The following is a 16,415-nucleotide window of genomic DNA, read 5'->3' as shown; positions in this document are numbered from 1 at the left end:
TGTAATGTGGAGTAGTTCTTTGCTCTTTACAGTGATCAAGAGTATTTTCTTCTGCCCTGTATTCCTTTTTTTTTCGCTTGGAGTTACCGAAGTCTTACAAACTGGGTGTCCTTGCTTGCTTCACTTTCATGGTACAATCTTAAAGTAGGACTATAAATGATATGTTGACGCTCAGTTTCTTAATGAAAGATCTCGGGCAGCTGGATGTTAAGATGCCTGTTTGTATTGCTTAGTGTAGTGGATTACACTTGTCCTGAAAAGCTGTGATCTCTCACTTCTCTGCAGAGTTCATTAAGGCTAATTTTTTGTTAGTAATTGTTTATCTGTATTATGAAAGTGCTAAATTTGTTTTTATCCCTGAAGTGAACTGTAAAGGCAAATTATTACTAAGTCTTAATTATCTTGAAGTACCAGAAATCAGCTCCTTGCACCAGGAAATTGGTCATTTGGTTACAAATCACGTTTACTGAAACCTACTTACTGAAAATTCCTTGAAGAGTTTAAAATCACACGTTCCTTCTTGTTTAAGAAGCTGGCTATATGATAGAATAGTATTTGCTATACAATAGTTTTATTCTTAGGGGAAGATTAGGGCACATTGACTAAACTGGGTAAAATTCAACCTTTACTGCAGAAAAGCTTTAGAGGAAGAAAGGGAATAAAGTAATGGACTAGTTTGAAAGGATAGTTACCAAGCCTGTTAGTTACAATATTTAATGTAATTTTTGTGATAATGCTTTATATGGACATCTCCCCTCCTCACTCCCTCCCCCCCCCCCCCCCCGATTTGGAGCAAATGTGTTATTTGGTTGTAGATGGCAATGGAAGCAACTGCAATTGTCAGTTGATGTGGAAGCCCTGTTTTGTCTTGAATTTCCCCAAAACTTTCAGGCATATAAAGTCTCAGTCATGTAGCTGTAGTGAAAAGTATGTCAATTCAGTATCTGTAAGAGTAGTATCATTGTATCTAAGTTTATGCATGGATTGCAACAAATGTAAATAGCCTTAATTATCTCTGCTTTAGAGAAGATTAATAATTCATTTTCATTATACTATATTTTGTAGAGGAGAATCAATTTAACATGCATTACCACAGAGCTCCCATATGTTTGAAAATTAATAACCAGCAGGTAGTTGAGAGTTTGCCAAGCTTTGCAGAAATGACCAGTCTTTCTACAATGATTGCTTTTGATGTTTATATTAATTACTGGTGTCCATAACAGCATGAAAACTAAGATGGTTGGTTTGAGTTATTAGTAGGCAGGTAATTGAAGTTCTTGGAGTGTCTGATGATGTTTCATTCTAGGTAACTCTTTAATTTTTACGTTGTTTATTAACTTCCAGAAACTTTTCATATATTTATGATGATTAGCTCATACAGAAATTTGAATACAGAGCTCAATAGACATTTGAGTGTTAGCCAGCTATTCATCAAATTAGTCTAAATATAATTTTGTTGCAGATTGTATCAGTGCGCCAGTATATCAATCTTTACTTCACATCTGTGTTGGATGTTCCCATTCGCTTATTTTTTTAATGGAAATATTGTGTCTTTTGGGTATTTGTGGAGCTTTTAGGAATTGCATTTTGCCTGAATTCTTCTCAGGACGGCTTTTTCAGAATCTATAAAATGAACCATTAGGTCCAGTTTATGTTGCACTGAATTTGTTCTGCCTCGGTGCTGCGAGGGTTTTTGTAATCTGGGTTCCTGATTGTTGACAGAATACAGGAATAATTTGGGAATGCATTCTCTGACATCTCCTGAATTCCATTCTCTTGTTTGTGAACATGAGGGTTATTTTAAAAACATTTGTCTTGAGCATCAAACTTATTTGTGCTTATCGAAGAGTTGTAAATTGCAATATTTTCTAATCAAATGTTATTGATTAGAAAGGTCCTCCACCTGGGTTGGAGCAATCCCAGGCTACAGGTTGGGCAGAGAAAAGATTCAGAGCAGCCCTGCAGAGAAGGACTTGGTGTTGGTGGTTGATGAGAAAATGAACATGAGCCGGCAGTGTGTGCTCGCAGCCCAGAAAGCCAACCGTATCCTGGGCTGCATCAAAAGGAGTGTGACCAGCAGGTCGAAGGAGGTGATCCTGCCCCTCTACTCTGCTCTTGTGAGACCTCACTTGGAGTATTGTGTGCAGTTCTGGTGTCCTCAACATGAAAAGGACATGGAACTGTTGGAAGAAGTCCAGAGGAGGGCCACGAGGATGATCAGGGGCCCGGAGCACTTCCCATATGAAGACAGGCTGAGAAAGTTGGTGCTTTTCAGGCTGGAGAAGAGAAGGCTGCGTGGAGACCTCATAGCAGCTTTCCAGTATCTGAAGGGGGCTATAGGGATGCTGGGGAGGGATTGTTCATCAGGGACTGTAGTGACAAGACAAGGGGTAATGGGTTAAAACTTAAATAGGGGAAGTTTAGATTGGATATAAGGAAGAAATTCTTTACTGTAAAGGGTGGAGAGGCACTGGAATGGGTTGCCCAAGGAAGATGTGAATGCTCCATCCCTGGTGGTGTTCAGGGCCGTGTTGGCCAGAGCCTTGAGTGACAATGGTTTAATGTGAGGTGTGTCTGCCCATGGCAGGGGCGTTGGAACTAGATGATCTTAAGGTCCTTTCCAACCCTAACTATTCTGTGATTCTATGATTCTGTGACTCACTCTATGATTCTGTGATTTACGATTCTGCTTGTAAAGATTAGGACAGTCCATTTAGGGTATTGATGAGAGCTGCTTTGAAAGGCTGTATTGTTAGAAATATTACAACTTTGATGGCAAGATTAGACTCATTCTGTGTGTTGCACTTTGAGAGAGCACTGCTGAAAATGTTTGATTCCTACAGTTTCTGATGTTTGCGATAGAGGGTGGAGGTTAGCTGTAGGAGGAGGTTAGCATTCAGCTTGAGGTTTACCACAGTGTAGCACATTCTGTGAAGATTGAAAGGTAGAAGGCTTGAGATGGTAATTATTGGCAGCTACATTTAATGTGGTATTTAATCTTAAAGCCCATCTTGGATCAGCTTATCAAGTAGTAAAACTTGCTGTGTTGTCTTTGCCTGTGTAAACTCTACTCGAGGTATGTTACTTCTGTGCATTTATGCATGCATATGTTTATGAAAGAGTATCAGTTGTGTTGGAAGCTATGACGGTGTATGTTCTTCCTGGTGCAGTACCCAGCTAAGGTGCTACAAGAAAGCTAGATCTGTCTTCTAAGAAGCTTGTAGTCCATTGTTTTTTCCATATCATCTTTCAGTTAAATGTCCTTCTAAATTAGTTCAACTTGCTAACAAACTGTACTCTCCTGGGAGTACATTATTTGGATTTTTAAAAAATCCTTTTTGCATCTTCAGACAGTGGATTTAGTTTGTTTTACCCTTTAGCTTCCTCTTTGTTTATTGGGCATCACTGGGGATTCTGTGAAACATATCTTTCCAAGAAATATACTGGAAGCGTACAGCAAATTGAAAGAAAATTGAAGGTCAAGTCTGTTGTTACTAGAAGCCTTTATTTTAAGCCATTCCTTTTGTATATCTTTTTTGCTGGTTATTGTGAGAATAGCTACAAGCTAGAACTCTTCCCTGAAAAAACACTGATTACTTTTTCTGACTTGAGACTTTTATTTCTATGAAATATGCTTAGTTCTTGCATGCCTTAAGATTACGATATGCTCATCTCTGTACAAAACCTGCTAATATTAGTTGATTTTTTTTTTTTTTTATGTCTAACCTTCTTAACCATCTTGTGCTTGCAAAGGACTTTTGCATTGTTACAAGTAAGCTTATCACTGGGTTGAACTGAGTCTTACCGGTCAGGTTTCATAATTTTGTCTTCAGGTGGCTTGAAGCTGACCATTTTGTCCCAGTTTCAGAATTCTGAAAGGGCTGTTTTGTTGTCCTACTAAAACAGTGGTTTATTTTTTTTTTTGTGACCTTTGAATGTAATTCATAAAGGTCTTATGGATATTTATGTAAGACATTTTAAATCTTCTGTTGTCCCTTCCACCTCCCAGTGCTCACTTAAATATCTCTTGTTCAAGAATGACTATGGAATCTGTTTGTTCAAAGTACTGTAGCTTAATACCTTCTGTGCTTGTGTAAAATGTGTCTTGTTCCAGGAGTGTAGCCTTGAGAAGAAGCTTCAGTTATTTTAATGGCCAGTTCTGAACGATTCAGTCTTAGTTTCTTACCAAATCATGTTTTGCTCATTATGCATAGAATCTTCTGTTTTAAGGCTGGAAAGAAAGGTAGGCATAAGAACTCAAAGCTACATAAACGGAAATTGGTATCTTGCAGTGTACAATATTGTACAATAAGCCAGATGTTTTAAAACTTCTTGGAATGACAGGTTTGGGCCACTGGTCTACTTTAGCTGCCATATGTAAAGAGGTGGAAAAGGTAGTACCAACTACTGCTGTTACCTCTTGGAGTTTTATTTTGACAGTAATTTGTTAAACACATGGGATATGAAAAATGATATCTGGATAGTGGCTTTCTGGCTTCTTTGATTAAGCATAAATCTGAAAGTATCAAACTGTCCATTAAACATAGGATTACCAAAATAGCAAATGGCTGGACAGATTTAATGTGTAGACTGAATGTGCACTGAGGGCATGCTTAATGTGGTATACTAACTACACATAAACCAGTGGGTGCTTCTTTGGTAACATCTTTAGTTCTTCTACTGTTGCAGTTGGTCTGAACAGATTTGTAGCTGTGAATTTCAAGTGTTGAATATGCAAAGTTGAGAGTATATGAAGAAAACTCAAGGAATTTTTCTTTGCTTAAGAAGCCTCTATTCATGAGTAATTATTAAATACTGTCGATGCCTTAAGCTCTTTAGAAATTATGTTACATATGCAAGGTGTAAAAGTAGGTAAGCTAAAGGAGAAAAACTTTCAACTATTGTGGGTTTAAAAATCTTATAGCTTTCCTAGTGGAATAAGAAGTATGGCCCTGTATATTAAGTAGGTGCAATTGTTTTATTAAGCTAGCATGCACAGTGAAATACCATATTTTATGTAATAATATAGTTGAAAATTTTGACACAGTTCGTGTCTTCCTAGGTCTTCACCCTCCAGGCCCTCCTTTAGCAAGACCTATTCTTCCTCGAGAAAGAGGAGTTGTGGATAGAGTTATTGAATATTTGGTTGGCGATGGTCCTCAGAACAGGTAAAATGTTGCTAGAGGAAATACTAAATACTCAAGAAATAGGAAGCTCCTTAATGTTAAGCCACATGTGTCAAGGTTAAAGAATTGCAAATGAATTTGTCCAGAACTTTTGTAATGAAATGGCCCTTTCTCAGTGCTCCACCTGAGATCTCTTTGTAGGAAAAATGGTAACATTTTGACAAAATTAACCTCTGCTTTGGTTGGTATTAATCATGTGATACCGAAAGAAAAACCTGTGCTCATGTGGGTGAATTCTAAGAAATAAATAAATTTGATTATCTTAGAAGTTCAGATTTATTGCCATTAGAAATTATTTCAGATTTCCTTCAGAATTGTCCAAACATACTGTAACTTCCATGTTAACAGTGGTCACTTTTCACATTGACTGTATTCTAATGACATATAAACTTAATTTGGATATTATTTTCTGACAATTACATTCAATATGTTGAGCCATGAGATTTAGGTTGTAGCTAAGAATATTTCACTGTTTATAAACCATCTTAAAAATTATTATTTAATTACAGATTTTTTTGCTCTAAAAGATAATAATTTCACTGTGGAAATTACCTTTTAAGAGTAAATATCAAAGTTATTAGTCAGTATCAAAGGTGGAATGCATCTCACTTCAGTGTGTTTATTACTTAAAGGTATGTAATTATGTGTTATTCGTGTTTTCTAGGTACGCCCTTATATGTCAGCAGTGTTTTTCTCACAATGGTATGGCATTGAAGGAGGAGTTTGAATACATAGGTAAGAGCTGATCTGTGGTAGACTATTAGTTGGCTTATGTTTCATAACTAACATGCATCATACTTCATTCTGGTTGCAGTTAAGTACTTAACTGACACTGAAATGTTCCCATATGAAGTGACAGTTGTATGCTAACTTATTACTCTGTACCTTAAGATTCACTTCAAGACTTAGAGGAGTACTTTTATCACAGCCTTCAGGCCAAGGATTTTATGTGTGGAAAAGTATTCAGTAGAAATAAGCCTCTTCCCATACATCCCTGAGAATTGCTACCGGCTATGAATGGTTCTCAGAAGGGTTTTATATTGAGAAACTATCTGACATTAAAGTATGCCTCTTTTACCAGAACTTAAACAAAATTTTGCTTTGGCAAGAAGATGTTGGGGAGGTATCGGAAAAGGAATAGGAACAAGCCCTAGGGGGCTATATGTGAATTTATGGCTGACAATAACTTAAGACAGACACAGCTCTTTATTGAACACAGATGTTTTATTTTGCTTCCTTTCCATCGCAAGTGTAAGCCTGATGCTTAAAAAATGAGGGAAACTTAGATAAATCTCCTTTTTTTTTTTTCTTTAAACTTAATAAGCATTTAGTTTTGATGAATTTTATGAGTAAATATGCAGCATGGTAAAAATAAGATAAATGTTTCCTATGGAACCAAAGAAATTTAGTCTATATGTCCTCTTATCTCCAAGTGAGTTCACAATTCAACTGTGCAAGAAATTGCTGCTTCCCCTCCTTGTCTGGTGAGGGAAAGGAGGAAATACACATTTAACTATTAAGTGGTATCCAGTACTTCTCCAGGATAAAACTGCCTTTTCTTAATTAAGCATCATTTGAGCAGATTGCTCCTCAAAAAGCAGAGACATACCTTGCGGGATCCATAGCATCTACTTATTCAAGGGGTGAGGAAAGTGGAATCTGAGGGTGCGGGGGAAGCCATCTGCCAACTTAATTCTTTTGTAGAAAAGAGCACCCTGTGGGAACATCTGGTAGTACTGAATCTTGTTCATTGTGGCCAAATCTTTCACAGTGGTGGGCATTACTTGTAAGTGCAGCAGGGTTGAAAGCAAGCAGGTTTTTAAGAGGCAAATGTATGCTGAAGTTAAAAATGATACTGTATATACATGCTTGTGTAAATTTTATGGAGGTACTCTCAGGTACTGATGGTCACTCATTTGATTCTCTTAAGTATTTCAGTTAGAATATAGTATAGGAATGAAGGTGAAAGGTGAAATTAATTAGTGATGCTACTTTTTGGGTGTGCTTTTGTGTAGCGTTTAGGTGTGCCTACTGCTTTTTCCTGAATCCTGCAAGGAAAACTAGACCTCAGGCTCCACGACTTCCAGACTTCAGTTTTGAAAGAAAGCAGTCTACAGAATCACGATCTGAAACTGAGCCTCTAGAACCTAAAGACAGAAAGCCCCAGGAGACTCAACAGACAGAAGGTATGTGCAAATCTCATGAAGTTTTTCTCTTCAAATCTAATGAAATCCTCGCTGTCATCTAGCTCTTGGTTTAGATGAGCTTTTTGTAAAAGTAACTGAAGAACTCAAGTACTTGAAACAGGCCTCTTAGTGAGTTGGTTCATGCCCTATGCCTGTGAACATTTGGACAATGACCTTAATAACGTGTTTTAATTTTGGGTCAGGCAGTTGGTCAAATGATTGTTGGTCCTTTCATTTGGTCTGACTTCATAGTGGGTGCAGTTTGTATTTTTTTTTTTAATTCTTGTCCCTACTTCTGGCTTAGCTTGTTGATACTATTGTCTTCTGTCTTGTACTCTGAAATTTCTTCATATTAGGCAATAAATCTCAAGCAAATCATAGCATAACAAAATTTTTCTGTCTAATGTTACTGATGAACAGATGGAAAGTAGCACTGTAGTTTACAGAAATAGTTAAGAAAGGGAATATGTACCAAAGTGGTTAACTTTCACTGTGTTCAGCAGGTCATTTGATTGAGGTGTGTTGGAATTTCTGCCTTTGTTCCTTTTGCTGTTTTCCTCAGGGCAGGAAAATCTAGTAAAACTGCCTTGTTTAATTTCAGGGAGTTCAAAGACAAACTGTCAATTTTAATTTAACATAGTTCCTTTTGAAACGTTTTATAGTCTGCAGATACAGTAGGCATCTGGTATACAGCCAACAGGAAGATGCAGTATGTTTTAAAGGAGTCTTAAGAATTATAATTTCCAACCAGGGAAACTCCAGTTAGAGGTGCTGTTGAGTATTTGATGGTATTTTACATCAGGTTAAACAGGAATCATGGGGGCAAGTTATCGAATAGTGTTAGCCCTGAGATTCGGCCTAGGAGCACACTGACTGTGGGAAACTATCATGAGTGTAACAGAAAGACTGTTTCTGCTTGATTATCTTTAACAGAGAGTACAAAATGGCATTGCCCCTCAGTTTGTGGCATGAGAAGGCTGCATGAGACTGATAGGGAAGTCGTATCTAACTGTAGCCATCTCTGGATGTGGTCTGATGTGAGTGCATTACAGGGAAAACTTGACTGGTTTATTTTCCTGCACCATAAGTGCACTCTTTCTTCATTAAAAGTACTATTACTAGCATGATGTAAGACTGAAATCAGATGCATGAAACTAAGATGATGCAAATTACATCTTTGCCCTCAAGTAATCTAATTATCTTGTCAGAGAGTGGAGGGTAGGCGAGTAGCTTCTTGACTACTTGTAAAGTTAGAAGGTTCTTATATAAAAGACATTATTTGTTACTGGGGTCTTAAAAACTCTTACTCTTCTCTGTGTGAATCAAGTGCAGGAGCCTTTAAAGATGGATATGCAGCTCTTGGAGGTGGTTTCCTTGAGGGCTTCTGAGTATTATCTGTAACTGCAAGTTCTTAGAGGTTTTGGGAGAGGATGGTCCTAATTAAACTGATGTTATCATTGAAGGAAATCTTTATCAAACTATGCCTTTAATGGGTTTGAGCTGCTGAGTCAGTTTATAGGTGTTACGAAAATGTAAAGCCCTAAGAATTAGCGTGATATTTTTTTTTTGTTAGGCATTTGAGATGTAAGAGTGACAGTTCTGCAAAATAACTTCCCCTTTTTTGAAAGCAGGATTTACCAAGTATTTCAGGGTAAAAATAGGGTGGTTTTATTGCAATAAATGTGATTTTACTTATTTACCTCTAATGCTGAAAATTACCTTTTTTTTTTTTTGTTGGTGTGGTCTTGTATTAATGTGCTGCTTTATTTAAAAACAATGACAAACCACTGTGGGGTTGGTTTCCCAGTTCTTTTTTCCTGCTAGGAAGCGTATGGCAAAATTTTTTTTGGAAGAGGCATAAGAATAACTGGTTTACTGACTTCTAGTTTCATCTGGTTTAAGTATCTGGTCTTTTATTTGTTTCCATGGTGATATAAAAAATTCTGTCTTGATAATTACTAAGCAAACAGAAATGGAGTATATGTTAACATTTTATGCAAGTAATATCTGAGAAATGTCTTGATGTACGAGATGTATACCCTATCAGTTTGTCACTGTGCATTTTCTGCTTGTGACTTGCCACAAGGTAATCTCTCACGAATGAGAAAATAATGTTTTCAGTAAATCACTTTTTCCATCAGAACCCTGATTTGAAACATAACATACATGGAGTCAGGCTTGATTAATAAACGAACATATTCGTTGATTGTAAGTTTAAGATATGAAGCTACCATTGAGGTATAGCTCCAGGGAAGGCTTTTGTTCATTACAGTAATACAACTGCCGTCATAGCAAGAATAGACAATATCTTCACTTACAGATGTAGATAACCATTAAAAACAGGAAAGCAACTTCACTGCAATGTTGACAACGCCAGGAGATCCAGCTTTTATCTGTAACTCATTTAAACCATAGTTACATAGCTCAAAGAAACTGCAAGCTAATGTGATACAGAAGTGCTATAAACATTTTTTTTACCAGTCAGCTACTTCTACTAATGAGTAGAGCATCAAACTGAATCTCTTTTTCAGTTGTGTGCTCGTGCCGTGACAAGCATGTTATTATATGCAACTCCTGTGGATAAGAGATCTGAAGAATGGTTATGGAGAGTGCTGTTGGCACTGAACCTTGGATTTCTTTGAATCCTCTAGAAATACGGAATTGTCAGATGTCAGTCTGATACAGATTATTGGGACAATTGTTGTGCTTCCTTATTCAGCAGAGTAACTTAGGAAATTTTAATACCAGAATGAAGCAATATACTTTGGTTCTCTTCTTACCCTTTTCTTAAATGGCTCAATCTTGATATTTAATTTTTTTTCCCACCAAAGACTAGTCAGTTTTCTTATGCGCTTCTCTTAAAAGTATTAATGTTTGGATCATACTGGAAAAGCCAACAGGAACCACACTTATCCTCTTGATTAATTTTGTCTTGCCTGTATTGGTACACTGCATTCTTCATTCAGGTTTAACGTTTAGCAGTGTTTCAAAGGTTGAAAAAACTTGATTGCTTCAGTATTTTGTGGTGAATATCTGGTGCTGGTGTTCAGAGGTCATCTTTAGCTGCCTCTGAACTTCAGATTTCAGCGCGGTGGTCAGCACTTCATGGACAGCTTCCTGTGTTTTCTCCAGATTTTTGTGTAGTTCCTTGACCATCTGAGTGAAATATTTTATGATTATTTAATGCTCTGCTACTTTTAAGGGTTCTTGGAATACAGCAACTGCTAGTATGTTTGTAAGGACTTCCATTTAGAAGGCAAATGCAGACTCTTGGTTTGTTGCTGAGCAGATGGATTCACAGTAATGCTGCAGAGTAATGCCACTTCAAGTGTGTGCTTATTTGAGTTCTACCCAAAGTAGGGCTTGGGTTTGGGCAAGTGTTATAGGTGGAGCAGTGTTATAGGTGGGGCAGAAACTTCACCTAGGAATAAAACTGGTTGAGGACAGAGGACTAACAAATAAGCTTGAGTATTTGTTCTCGTCAGAATGGTCTGAATGTAGTGGTTTTGTGGTGTTTTTTTTTAATTGTTTTTTGTTAAACTGGACTGGAGGCATTTTCTGTTTGAGAGGTTTGGCTTGCCTTCTTAACAAATATGCTCTGCTTTTATAGGACAGCATGAGCCTGCTATATTTTTTGTAAACCATTGTTGCTTTTCAAAGATGTGAGTTTCTGCCTGCTGTGCTCTTTACTTAGTGCAGCTACTGTGGCTAGAATTCAGTGATTTCTCAAGCAGGCATGGGTCAGCTCATCCTGAGTTTAATGACTTGTTTACAAGTTCTTTTGGTTTAAAAATGCATTATATTTCCAGTCTACCACAGCTCATTTTTGCTGAACAACATAGTTTGCCTTTTTTTTTTTCCGTAGGATGTAAAGGATACAGGGAATGAATGCTATGCTGTTATTGTGCTGCTTTTTCAAAGGCTTCACAACAGCTTTCTGTGATATCAAAGCCATGAACAGAGACTACTGTGAAACACATGTTCCTTAAAGGTATTTCAGACACATGGAACTGTGTCAGTCTGCTCTAATGGGGAGTTGCAGTAGTGAAAAAAACTTGTCCCAAAGATCTTGAAAGTACAAGTAAAGTAGCTATATTTTAGTGCAGTTATTTTACACAATATTTTGTAAGTTCCTGCATAGAAGACATATTTTACTTAATAGTGATGCAGTATTGTGATTTCACTGCTTACACACTGAAATATTCTCTGCAGCAAGAAAAGGGGTAGCTGCCTTCTTAAAATGTGAATTATATATGCTTTCTAAGTACTAAGCATTAAGCAGGAGTATTGGGGAGGAGGAGAGAGAAGGAACTGCTGTAGCCAGGAGCAGGCTTTTTAAAGTTGCACTGATGCAGCTCTTAAATTTGCCTCAGATCTGTGTAGGGCTGTTTGCTGTTGAGATCATGTATGTGTAGCTACATTCTTCAGTTTAATTATAGATTAAGTGTAGTTTTATGGTCAGAGCTTTCTCTTGTTAGCTACTGTTACAATAACTTAAATTATGCAATATCGTGATCAATTTGACTTTAGGCAAGCTTTCCATGAATTGGTGTATTTAAAATGGAATCACTATTTAAGTTTAATGAAGGTTGGTCATATTTATAGTTAGTAGCACCACTTACTATGATTGCCCTGACTACTTATTTAATGGACATACTCTTTACTTCCTTATAACTTATCAGACCTGATTATTAGACCAAAATTTTCCTTGTAAGTTTGTTTTAACTGTATGTTTTGGAGAGCTTCCTCACCCTTCTGGTGAAGGGAAAAAATCTTGTAATACTCGACTTTTTTTCTTTTTTTTTTCTTAGAGAAAATATTTCCATACTTTTTAGTAGAATATAAAAATGGAATCAATGTCTTCCTCCTGTTCCTTTGAATATAGATAATTAGAACTCAGTCAGATTTTTCTCCTTTTCCTCAGAAGCTTCTGCTTGCTTCTGCTAGTGGCTGATTATCTCTGGAGCTGTCCTCAAACATATGGATGATCAGCATCCTCCTGATCAGACTGAATCAATAGTCTCTTTACCTCGACCAGACTGAGTCACTTCTGCAGATTGCTAAGCATTGGTCAGTTGAGGACTGAACCATTGAAAATAAGTAATGGTTGGGCTGTGCTAAAAATGAGTTGAGGGCATGGATTTGTCTCTTCCTAACATCCTGTACTTTCTTTGACTCAAACCTAAACAGCAGCAGTAAAGAAGGAATGTAACTCAAGTGTGGAGGGATTGTAGCAGGAAAAGACACAAACTTATTCATAGAATTTGAGGCTGAAGAAAAAATGCAGAGATGAGACAGAAAGCTGACAGTTGAGTGATAAAGATTGAGCACAGACTGGGATTAGGTCAAGATGGAAATTGAAGAGGAGGAAGGGAGAGTGGGATATTTGGGAAAGAAACTGGGAACGTTAATTTGCTTGGGCAGAAATAGGGGGATTGACCATATGACAGATGAGTCTAGAGAAGTTTTGGAGCAAGAAACCAGGGCAGGTGTTGAGCAGCCTGTGATTGAGAAAGCAGCGAAGGAAGCTGAACTGGGAGGTAACTTGGCCTCGAATTTGCTGAGGTTGGAGTATCAAGTCAGAGGAAGAAATGGAGCAGCTGGGCTCCACTGAGCAGTCTGGGATGGAGCCTGGAACTATCTAGATGGAGCTCTGTGTGAAGAAGGGTCCTGAGTTCTTCATGACAGATGGCAGTTGTACAGGTCTGCTGGGCAAGGGTGTGCAGCAGGTACTGTTGTCAGTTGTGATCCTGGAATCCAGAGCAATGGTTTTAAAACTTTCAAACCTGCCTTAATTCTGTGAATATCAGCTTGAATAGATCCTATTACTTTCTGATACTTAACGTGTTTTGATAAATATGAACAACTGCTCATGAAGCTCAACAAGGCCAAGTGCAGGGTCCTGCACTGGGGTTGAGGCAATCCCAAGCACAAAAATCAGGCTGGGTGGAGAATAGATTGAGAGCAGCCCTGAGGAGAAAGACTGGGGGGGTGCTGGTTGGCAAGAAGCTCAATATGACCCAGCAGTGTGCACTTGGAGCACAGAAAGCCAATCATATCCCGGGTTGCATCAAAAGAAGCATGACTAGCAGGTCAAGGGAGAAGATTCTCCTCTTCTACTCCGCTCTTGTGATACCCTATCTGTGTTTAGCTCTCGGGCTTCTGAGAAATCTGGAGAGGGACTTTTTACAAGGGTCTGTAGTGACAGGACAAGGGAGATTGTCCTTTAAACTGAAAGAAGGTAGATTTAGATTAGATACGAGGAAGAAACTCTTCATTGTGAGACACTGGAACGGGTTGCCCAGAGAAGCTGTAGATGCCCTGTCCCTGGAAGTGTTCAAGGCCAGGTTGGACGGGGCTTTGATCAGCCTCACCTGGTCTAGTGAAAGGCATCACTGCCCATGGCAGGGGGTTTGGAACTAGATGATGTTAAGGTTCTTTTCAACCCTAACTGTTCTATGAAATTACAAACATTTGATAAGGTTAAAATTTTTGAGCTCTAACTTTGCGTTAATTTTGTAAATTGTCTGCCTTCACAGTATGCATTAAAGCTGTATATAGGATTGACTAATACTAATCAGTAAATAAACTACCATCAAAAGTATCATTCTAGAGTACCTGTGTGTCATTTGGTGCAATGTCTGGTGTTCAGTTTTTCAGTGCTTATGCTTACTTCAAAATGTGACTGACTTATTTCTCATATATTACGGAAATGCTGTTGGGAAGCTGGAATTTAATACAATAGCAGTAGTACTTATGATAAATATTTTTGACTGATCTTAAAAATATGCCTATTTTCAAAGAAACTCCCTTCTCAGGTTGAGAGTAAAGATACTCCTTTGTATCCTTCTTACACTTGCTGTGGGAAGACTTAGAATACACAATAATTCTGGCTGTTTTGAAATGGTGAGACCTGTATAATTTTTTTTTTTCTGGTTATCTGGCTCTTTGTGTTTGAAATAGTTTCCACCAAATAAAACGTTTAGGTTCTGTGTACAGATTGAACTCTTGCAGAAAATGCTATACAGTTGGTAAAACTTCCATTACCAGGCACAAAGAAGCCGAGTTTACCATCGCCTCTTATTTATGTCGTTGTCTGACATTAATGGACAGGCTTAGAAAGACTCTGTTGAAGGGGAACATGTAGAAATAATAGATAATATTTTCATAGCAGTATCTGAACTCTTTTCTGTAGTATTTTCTTTTTTCTTAAATTTCAGAGGTTTTACCTGTGACCCTCTTGTTAGAAAAATGAAACGGGTTTTAGCAGTTGAGAACTTTATGCATGGCTGGTCAAGACCTGTGTGTGATTGCAAAATGTTTTTTCATTTGCTTTTTGAGAATATTAGGTACCTCTTTATTTCTGGAAATGGTAATTTCATCATTTTTCTTTCCACAGAATCTGAAGAAGACACAGCCCAGATCGTTGAGACAAATGAGACAGATGATAAAACACCAAGTGCTGAGCAGCTTAATGACAAGTTAGCTGAAGAGGCTGAAAAAGAAGAAACAGAGAACATTTCAACAACTGAAGACTCTATTTCAGAGTCTATTTCAGCTGAACAAAGTGAAGAATCTTTAATGAAAACAGAATAAAGTACTCAAGTGCCTTCTGTAGCTAGTTCTTAGCTTTGTTCATGCCTGTTGTTGCTATTCAGGTGAGCTTTTTTTTAATGGTACAACTTAAAAGTCTCGCTTGAGCTTAAACTGCCTCAACTGCCACAGTATGTCAAAGCTATTTCTAAAAATAGGTATTGTAAATAAAGCATGTGTCTTTAAATAAGTTAACACAGAATGTGTAGTTGGCTGAAGTCTAACAGTAGTAGCCATTATTCAGTTTGCATATTAAAAAACTTAAAAATATAAGTTTTGCTAAGGGTGACCTATAATTTGCCATCTCTTCAGCTGTCATGTGTAAAGAGCAATTACTGGCAGCAGCTGACCTAGTAAGTTCAGTTTAGTGAAATTAAGATAGATTTTTTTTTTAATGCTTCCCTCTTAAAATGAATTGAGTACATTTTAAACACACAGATGTTTACAAGCTAAAGTGTCACCTGACATTTGACTTAAGCGTATGGAAGTGTCATTACAGTGTTGTTAATGTTATTCATTGTCTAACTTTTCCACAGAATTCAGTTAAATGGCACTCAGATAAATGGCATCTCCTTTATTTGCATTGCAAATGAACCGGAGGCACATACATACAAAACTGTTTTGTGTTTACATAAAATATAGAAAGTCTCTGCACTTGATTGTACTTGAATACAAAGCACTATTTATACCTGTACAATAATGACAAGATATAAGTGAATTTTGTGCCTTTGTGTATTTTGTTAAAGAAAATAAAGACATCTAGCAGCAATACTTGCTTTGTGATTCCTAAAACTGAAGAGAATTTCTGTTCTGCTGTATGCAGCTATTCTACAGTTACTTTGTGGAAGTTCGAAAGGAATATGGCACCTTAAATGGAACATGTCTATATGTAGCTAAAGGTGACTTTGATCAAATAGAAATAGGTCCTTGCTCAATAGGGGAAGTGCATGTGCATTTGACATAAGACTTTCTGAACTGTGCCTGAAGCCTGTTGATGCTATTTATTGTTATCATAGTGATGAGTAGTTGATGCTGGATTAGTGAAACTGTACTTGTTTTTTTTATTATATCGCTTTTCAAGCTAAGGAGACTTCTTACATGTTTCCTGTTAAATATAACAGTTGGGAACCAGGTTGAGAATTTTTCTGGTGCTCAGAGGTGAAGTACCTAAATCAGAATTTCTGTTTTTTAGGAATAAATGCTGACCGTGTGTAACTTGGTTGAGTTAGTAGTAGTTCTCATACAAGTTTTATGTGTGATGTTCTCTGCGTACCTCGCTATATGGAGGGAAGGAGGAAATTTGAAAAACACTTTTAATCCATTGTCTCGGTCCCAAGATGAAGTGTTTTACTGTATAAAAGCAGGAGACAGCTGAATCTTAGTAGCTGGAAAGCCCTCTACAAGAAAAACATGTTTGTAAACGTGACCTTAGTATCCACGTCTTTATATG

General features: G+C 37.4%; 1 protein-coding gene across 2 annotated transcripts in view; it reads left to right on the top strand.

The window, feature by feature from the left end:
* LNPK (lunapark, ER junction formation factor) overlaps positions 1-15,734 on the top strand; it is a 44,718-nt gene extending 28,984 nt beyond the window's left edge. For both annotated transcript variants that reach the window (XM_061454100.1, XM_061454090.1), the window contains exons 10-13: positions 5,063-5,168; positions 5,851-5,921; positions 7,202-7,372; positions 14,772-15,734. In XM_061454100.1, the coding sequence (XP_061310084.1) occupies positions 5,063-5,168; positions 5,851-5,921; positions 7,202-7,372; positions 14,772-14,968 (545 nt within the window). In that variant the 3' untranslated portion in view covers positions 14,969-15,734. The remainder of the gene's footprint in view (positions 1-5,062; positions 5,169-5,850; positions 5,922-7,201; positions 7,373-14,771) is intronic.
* Positions 15,735-16,415: the final 681 nt, after the last annotated feature.

Source organism: Pezoporus flaviventris, unplaced genomic scaffold (assembly GCF_033815535.1).
Source record: "Pezoporus flaviventris isolate CSIRO_AGI_PZ_B2104156 unplaced genomic scaffold, CSIRO_AGI_Pfla_v1 ptg000001l, whole genome shotgun sequence".
Classification (NCBI taxonomy): Eukaryota; Metazoa; Chordata; class Aves; order Psittaciformes; family Psittacidae; genus Pezoporus; species Pezoporus flaviventris.
Note: the sequence above shows the minus strand (reverse complement) of the source record. Positions and strands in the feature narration are given on the sequence as shown.